The sequence below is a fragment of the Salmo salar genome, unplaced genomic scaffold (genome assembly GCF_905237065.1).
Source record: "Salmo salar unplaced genomic scaffold, Ssal_v3.1, whole genome shotgun sequence".
Classification (NCBI taxonomy): domain Eukaryota; kingdom Metazoa; phylum Chordata; class Actinopteri; order Salmoniformes; family Salmonidae; genus Salmo; species Salmo salar.
This window is the reverse complement of record NW_025548891.1, coordinates 119,068-127,476: the sequence shown is the minus strand read 5'-3', so window position 1 is coordinate 127,476 and position 8,409 is coordinate 119,068. Positions and strand designations below refer to the sequence as shown.

The following is an 8,409-nucleotide window of genomic DNA, read 5'->3' as shown; positions in this document are numbered from 1 at the left end:
CTGTTTTTGGATATAAATATGAACTTGATGGAACAAAAATGCATGTATTGTATAACATAATGTCCTAGGAGTGTCATCTGATGGAGATTGCCAAAGGTTAGTGCATAATTTTAGCTGGTTTCTGCTTTTGGTGACGCCTGACCTTGAATTGAAAATGGATGTTTGTACTTTTGTGGCTATGTACTGTCCTAACATAATCTAACTTTATGCTTTTGCCGTAAAGCCTCTTTGAAAATCGAACAATGTGGTTGGAATAAGGAGATGTTTATCTTTTAAATGGTGTAAAATAGTTGCTTGTTTGAGAAATTGAAATTATTAGATTTTTGATGTTTTGAATTTCCAGCCTTGTTAGCAATCCCGTCTCGGGGTTCATTGCTAACCTGTAGCCCTAACAGGTTAAAACACCTGTTGGATACGGCGTATGTGACAAATACAATTTTTTTTATTTATTTGTCCCAATCGTGGATGATACAGTAAAACACATTACCAAATACCATACTTTAATAATTTGTGATTCAGTACATTTCCAGTGGTGGAAGAGACCCTCTGGAGTAGCTGCAGTGTGTCTGGGGCTGCTGTGTGTTCTCCTACTGACTGGGATCATAGGCCTGTCTGTCTACTGTAAGTTTAGTATTTTGTCACTGAGACTTAAGTAGAATACTTAATCATCCTTAATCATCCTTAATCATCCTTAATCAACCTTAATCATACTTAATCATCCTTAATCATCCTTAATCATCAATGGTGTGGTAGTTACATGTTTGATTAACTTTTCCCTTTTACAGATGGAGTAATTGGTCATCACGACTCAACAGAGAGAGACCAGCTACAGGCCAGTTACAGCCTTCTGACTAAAGAGGGAGACCAGCTACAGACCAGTTACAGCCTTCTGACTAAAGAGAGAGACCAGCTACAGACCAGTTACAGCCTTCTGACTAAAGAGAGAGACCAGCTACAGACCAGCAGTAACACCCTGACTAAAGAGAGAGACCAGCTACAGACCAGCAGTAACACCCTGACTAAAGAGAGAGACCAGCTACAGACCAGCAGTAACACCCTGACTAAAGAGAGAGACCAGCAACAGAAAGAGAAAAATGATCTCATGAGAAAGTTCTCTAATCTGAGTGAGTTTACCTAATAAATGATCATAACATCATATATCTAATATGCAGTCAACTTGTGTTTCTATTCTAAAATAATAGGTGCAGAATAATAAGATGGAAATTCATGTTTTTGTCTTGTAGAACAAACCTGCCCTAAAGACTGGAAGAAGTTTGAATCCAGTTGGTACTTCCTGTCTACTGAGACTAAAACCTGGGGGGAGAGCAAAGATGACTGTCTGGAGAGAGGAGCAGACCTGGTGATCATCAACAGTGATAAGGAACAGGTGAGAGAGAGAGAGAGATATGGCGGGGGGGTTATGATCAAACATCCCTTGGTCAGTAATGTATCTTCCAGTATTTAACACATGTAGTCTATAGTAGTTGACAATATCAGCTCTTTCTCACCAACAGGAGTTTCTCTTCCACCTCAACAAGGGTTTCTGGATTGGTCTGACTGACACTGTTACTGAGGGGACCTGGAAATGGGTGGACGGCAACCCACTGACCACCCCAAAGTAAGAGACTACTGCTCTAACAACTCTGACCACCGTGTAAGGGGTAGGACTGATTCTGTGTGTTGTTCATACTCTAGGTCCTGAGAGAGTGGTCAGTCTAGCTCTGTATTGTTCATACTCTAGGTTCTGAGAGAGTGGTCAGTCTAGCTCTGTGTTGTTCATACTCTAGGTTCTGAGAGAGTGGTCAGTCTAGCTCTGTATTGTTCATACTCTAGGTCCTGAGAGAGTATCCAGTCTAACTGTATTGTTCATACTCTAGGTTCTGAGAGAGTATCCAGTCTAGCTCTGTATTGTTCATACTCTTGGTTCTGAGAGAGTGGTCAGTCTAGCTCTGTATTGTTCATACTCTAGGTTCTGAGAGAGTGGTCAGTCTAGCTCTGTATTGTTCATACTCTAGGTTCTGAGAGAGTGGTCAGTCTAGCTCTGTGTTGTTCATACTCTAGGTTCTGAGAGAGTGGTCAGTCTAGCTCTGTATTGTTCATACTCTAGGTCCTGAGAGAGTGGTCAGTCTATCTCTGTATTGTTCATACTCTAGGTTCTGAGAGAGTGGTCAGTCTAGCTCTGTATTGTTCATACTCTAGGTCCTGAGAGAGTGGTCAGTCTAGCTCTGTATTGTTCATACTCTAGGTCCTGAGAGAGTGGTCAGTCTAGCTCTGTATTGTTCATACTCTAGGTTCTGAGAGAGTATCCAGTCTAACTGTATTGTTCATACTCTAGGTTCTGAGAGAGTGGTCAGTCTAGCTCTGTATTGTTCATACTCTAGGTTCTGAGAGAGTATCCAGTCTAACTGTATTGTTCATACTCTAGGTTCTGAGAGAGTGGTCAGTCTAGCTCTGTATTGTTCATACTCTAGGTTCTGAGAGAGTGGTCAGTCTAGCTCTGTATTGTTCATACTCTAGGTTCTGAGAGAGTATCCAGTCTAACTGTATTGTTCATACTCTAGGTTCTGAGAGAGTGGTCAGTCTAGCTCTGTATTGTTCATACTCTAGGTTCTGAGAGAGTGGTCAGTCTAACTGTGTTATTTCTACTGCAGGTACTGGGGGAGTGGACAGCCTAATGGTGGTGGAGTGGAGAACTGTGTGTTGTTAACTCACAGTTCATCAGACCAAGGACCATGGCATGACTATCCGTGTTCATTTAACCATTCCTGGATCTGTGAGATATAGTTCTTTCTCACTTTTAGTTATGATGTTGATTGTCATGCTGAAAGTCATGATACCAGCTACAGGGCCTTCAGAAAGTATTCACTGCCTAGACCTTTTCCACATTTTGAATTTTTAAATCGATTAAATTGAGATTTTACTGTCACTGTCCTACACACAATAACTCATAATGTCAAAGTGGAAATATGTTTTTCTTTTCTTTTTTACAAATGAATAAAAGATTTAAATCTGAAATGTCTTGAGTCAGAAAGTATTCAACCCCTTTGTTATGGCAAGCCTAAACACGTTCAGGAGTAAAATGTGCTTCCCTTGACACATAATAGGTTGCATAGACTCACTGTGTGAAATACAGAGTACAGTATAAAATAGAAAGGAGGACCAAGGCACTCTTCATATAATTGATTAAAATGCCTTTATTTGTATGGCATGTTCAATAGAAACAAGGTTTTAAAAATCTGACGCGTTTCGGCTGCATGGCCTTCGTCAGGGAGTACAAAGAAATAATACAATGTCCTCCTTTGAACAGCTTTTCCAATTAGCCCTAATTTGAAGGGAGTGGTTAAAATTGATTGGACACACCTAGTAAGCAATACTATACACATTAAAAAGTGAAATACTGTAGCTATGTTATCAAAAAAATACAACTCCAAGCTAGAAGTATCAGAACACTTAGAAAGGTAGTTCTAACCTTAAACATGACCGGGAGAAGTGTCAAGAATAAGAAAGCAATATATTCCATAGTACACTAGAACACAGCCAAACATGAACAACAATAGTCTAAACATAGCTGAGGGCAATTGAGCAAAATGACCACTAGATGACAGCAAATGGACCTATCACAACCCTACAGGAATGGTGAGAAATCCATATCTTCATTTAAACCCGGGTATTTAGTGGCTTGTAGTTTGTAAATCCCAAAACCTTCCCTTTGTTTTAACTGTTTAAGACGGTCCCCTTTTCTAATAGAGGCCGGAACATGATCAATACCCATAGCTTGTAGGGGAGGCAGGGTTGCCATGGTGTAAGGACTTGTAGTGCCTTGCCATGGGGTAGTCTTCATTGCCTACCCGTATAGCGTACTTGTGTTCCGCTAAGAGGTCTTGAAGGCGTCTCTAGGTGTGTCCAATTCATTGTGTAACCACTCCCTCTTCAAATTAGGGCTAATTGGAAAAGCTGTTCAAAAGAAGTCATTGTATTATTCTTTGTACTCCCTGACGAAGGCCATGCAGCCGAAACGCGTAGGATTTTTAAAAACTTTGTTTCTATTGAACATAACATACAGATAAAGGCATTTTAATTAATTATATGAAGAGTGCCTTTGTCCTCCTTTGTTTTTAATAAATCATATTAATGTGTACAGTCCAACATGTAATGTTGTTGTGGTATATAATAAATCATATTAATGTGTACAGTCCAACATGTAATGTTGTTGTAGTATATAATAAATCATATTAATGTGTACAGTCCAACATGAAATGTTGTTGTGGTATTCTCCAATAATAAATCATATTAATGTGTTCAGTCCAACATGTAATGTTGTTGTAGTATATAATAAATCATATTAATGTGTACAGTCCAACATGAAATGTTGTTGTGGTATATAATAAATCATATTAATGTGTTCAGTCCAACATGTAATGTTGTTGTAGTATATAATAAATCATATTAATGTGTACAGTCCAACATGTAATGTTGTTGTGGTATATAATAAATCATATTAATGTGTACAGTCCAACATGTAATGTTGTTGTGGTATATAATAAATCATATTAATGTGTTCAGTCCAACATGTAATGTTGTTGTGGTATATAATAAATCATATTAATGTGTTCAGTCCAACATGTAATGTTGTTGTGGTATATAATAAATCATATTAATGTGTACAGTCCAACATGTAATGTTGTTGTGGTATATAATAAATCATATTAATGTGTACAGTCCAACATGAAATGTTGTTGTGTTATATAATAAATCATATTAATGTCTACAGTCCAACATGTAATGTTGTTGTGGTATATAATAAATCATATTAATGTGTACAGTCCAACATGTAATGTTGTTGTGGTATATAATAAATCATATTAATGTGTACAGTCCAACATGAAATGTTGTTGTGGTATATAATAAATCATATTAATGTGTTCAGTCCAACATCTAATGTTGTTGTGGTATATAATAAATCATATTAATGTGTACAGTCCAACATGTAATGTTGTTGTGGTATATAATAAATCATATTAATGTGTACAGTCCAACATGTAATGTTGTTGTGGTATATAATAAATCATATTAATGTGTTCAGTCCAACATGTAATGTTGTTGTGGTATATAATAAATCATATTAATGTGTACAGTCCAACATGTAATGTTGTTGTGGTATATAATAAATCATATTAATGTGTTCAGTCCAACATGTAATGTTGTTGTGGTATATAATAAATCATATTAATGTGTTCAGTCCAACATGTAATGTTGTTGTGGTATATAATAAATCATATTAATGTGTACAGTCCAACATGTAATGTTGTTGTGGTATATAATAAATCATATTAATGTGTACAGTCCAACATGAAATGTTGTTGTGTTATATAATAAATCATATTAATGTGTACAGTCCAACATGTAATGTTGTTGTGGTATATAATAAATCATATTAATGTGTACAGTCCAACATGTAATGTTGTTGTAGTATATAATAAATCATATTAATGTGTACAGTCCAACATGAAATGTTGTTGTGGTATATAATAAATCATATTAATGTGTTCAGTCCAACATGTAATGTTGTTGTGGTATATAATAAATCATATTAATGTGTACAGTCCAACATGTAATGTTGTTGTGGTATATAATAAATCATATTAATGTGTACAGTCCAACATGTAATGTTGTTGTGGTATATAATAAATCATATTAATGTGTACAGTCCAACATGTAATGTTGTTGTGGTATTCTCCAATAATAAATCATAAGTAAGTAGCCCTCTCATTCCTATTCCCCATAATATTGTACTATAAGTGTCTTTATTAAATGCTTTAGGTTAAAATAATTACTCTTTGACGATTTTTGAAACACATTTTTGACGTCTCTGTGCGTTACGCACCTATACTGTGGGTCTCCCATCCTCCTCAACAACAGAAATGTCTAATAACGTCTAATACAATTCATCATTAACCTCTTACATCTAGACGTTCCGCTAGCGGAACACCTGCTCCAATATCCAATGATAGGCGTGGCACGAATTACATATTCCTCAAAAATACAAAAACTTCAATTTTTCAAACATATGACTATTTCACAGCATTTTAAAGACAAGACTCTCCTTTATCTAACCACACTGTCCGATTTCAAAAAGGCTTTACAGCGAAAGCAAAACATTAGATTATGTCAGCAGAGTACCCAGCCAGAAATAATCAGACACCCATTTTTCAAGCTAGCATATAATGTCACAAAAACCAAGAAGACAGCTAAATGCAGCACTAACCTTTGATGATCTTCATCAGATGACACACCTAGGACATTATGTTATACAATACATGCATGCTTTTTTCAATCAAGTTCATATTTATATCAAAAAACAGCTTTTTACATTAGCATGTGACGTTCAGAACTAGCATACCCCCGCAAACTTCCGGGAATTTGCTAACAATTTACTAAATTACTCACGATAAACGTTCACAAAAAGCATAACAATTATTTTAAGAATTATAGATACAGAACTCCTCTATGCACTCGATATGTCCGATTTTAAAATAGCTTTTGGTGAAAGCACATTTTGCAATATTCTAAGTACATAGCCCAGCCATCACGGGCTAGCTATTTAGACACCCGGCAAGTTTAGCACTCACCAATATCAGATTTACTATTATAAAAGTTTGATTACCTTTTGTTGTCTTCGTCAGAATGCACTCCCAGGACTGCTACTTCAATAACAAATGTTGGTTTGGTCCAAAATAATCCATCGTTATATCCGAATAGCGGCGTTTTGTTCGTGCGTCCCAGACACTATCAGAAATGGTAAATCAGGGTCGCGCGCATGGCGCAATTCGTGACAAAAAAAATCTAAATATTCCATTACCGTACTTCGAAGCATGTCAACCGCTGTTTAAAATCCATTTTTATGCCATTTTTCTCATAAAAAAGCGATAATATTCCGACCGGGAATGTCCATTTAGCTAAACAGAGGAATGAAAACAAACCTTTCGGTCGACGCGGGCACGAGCCTGAGTCTCACAGTACTGTAACCAGCCACTACCCAAACGCGATACTTTGTTTCAGCCAGAGCCTGCAAAGCCACGATTCAGCGTTTTGCCGCCTTCTGAGAACCTATGGCAGCCGTAGGAAGTGTCACGGGACAGCTAAGATCCTCACTCTTCAATAAACAGAGACAAGAAGAACGATACATTGTCAGACATGCCACTTCCTGCATGAAATCTTCTCAGGTTTTTGCCTGCCATATGAGTTCTGTTATACTCACAGACACCATTCAAACAGTTTTAGAAACTTTAGGGTGTTTTCTATCCAAAGCCAATAATTATATGCATATTCTAGTTACTGGGCAGGAGTAGTAACCAGATTAAATTGGGTACGTTTTTTATCCAGCCGTGAAAATACAGGTTAATAATTCTGCAAGTTTTCTGTGATCAGAAGCCTGATTCTACTCACTGTGGTAGTGTGGAAGTGTTGAGCTGTATTATTTGGCCTGTGGTCCTGTTGTCCCCAGTCCCAGTGGTGAAGATAATGTCTTAATTGAGCTTCTTGTCTGTGACTGAGATACGTAATCTGCACATTTACTAAAACGTCAGCTCTCATCTCTCCCAATGTTCTCAATGTCAAACGATGAAGGCCGGGTCGTTTTTTTTCATGATTGCAACCCAGGTCATTTTAGTCGGCTGGCCCTCGCTACATATTCGTCGCCAGACCCACTGGCTCCAGGTCATCTACAAGTCTATGCTAGGTAAAGCTCCGCCTTATCTCAGCTCACTGGTCACGATAACAACACCCACCAGTAGCACGCGCTCCAGCAGGTACATCTCACTGGTCATCCCCAAAGCCAACACCTCCTTTGGCCGCATTTCCTTCCAGTTCTCTGCTGCCAGTGAATGGAACGAATTGCAAAAATCACTGGTTGGAGACTCATATCTCCCTCACTAACTTTACACATCAGCTATCTGAGCAGCTAACCGATCGCTGCAGCTGTACATAGTCCATCTGTAAATATCCCACCCAATCTACCTACCTCATCCCCATATTGTTTTTATTTACTTTGCTGCTCTTTTGCACTCCAGTATCTCTACTTACACATCATCATCTGCTCATCTATCACTCCAGTGTTAATCTGCCAAATTGTGATTACTTTGCTACTACGGCCTATTTATTGCCTTACCTCCTCAAGCCATTTGCACACACTGTATATAGACTTTCTTTTTCTTTTGTGTTGACTGTACGCTTGTTTATTCCATGTAACTCTGTGTTGTTGTATCTGTCGCACTGCTTTGCTTTATCTTGGCCAGGTCGCAGTTGTAAATGAGAACTTGTTCTCAACTGGCCACCTGGTTAAATAAAGGTGAAAAAAAGATCCTATATCATAATGAATCAGATTACATGGAGAGGGGGAACCTGATCCTA

At 37.7% G+C, this 8,409-nt stretch overlaps 1 protein-coding gene across 1 annotated transcript; it reads left to right on the top strand.

Annotated features, from left to right (window-relative positions):
• The first annotated feature begins 1,022 nt into the window (after positions 1-1,022).
• LOC123733416 (C-type lectin domain family 4 member E-like) lies at positions 1,023-2,940 on the top strand. The gene is made up of 4 exons (XM_045712813.1): positions 1,023-1,124; positions 1,245-1,387; positions 1,515-1,618; positions 2,652-2,940. The coding sequence occupies exons 1-4, from the start codon at positions 1,103-1,105 to the stop codon at positions 2,782-2,784; spliced, it is 402 nt and encodes a 133-aa protein (XP_045568769.1). The 5' UTR covers positions 1,023-1,102; the 3' UTR covers positions 2,785-2,940.
• Positions 2,941-8,409: the final 5,469 nt, after the last annotated feature.

What these genes read in the sequence shown, in the direction of transcription:
- LOC123733416 (XM_045712813.1), top strand. Translation starts at nt 1,103, where the DNA reads ATGAGAAAGTTCTCTAATCTGA. An exon ending in GAGAAAGTTCTCTAATCTGA is followed by an intron (nt 1,125 to 1,244) that starts GTGAGTTTACCT and finishes TTTGTCTTGTAG; the next exon opens with AACAAACCTGCCCTAAAGAC. An exon ending in TCAACAGTGATAAGGAACAG is followed by an intron (nt 1,388 to 1,514) that starts GTGAGAGAGAGA and finishes TCTCACCAACAG; the next exon opens with GAGTTTCTCTTCCACCTCAA.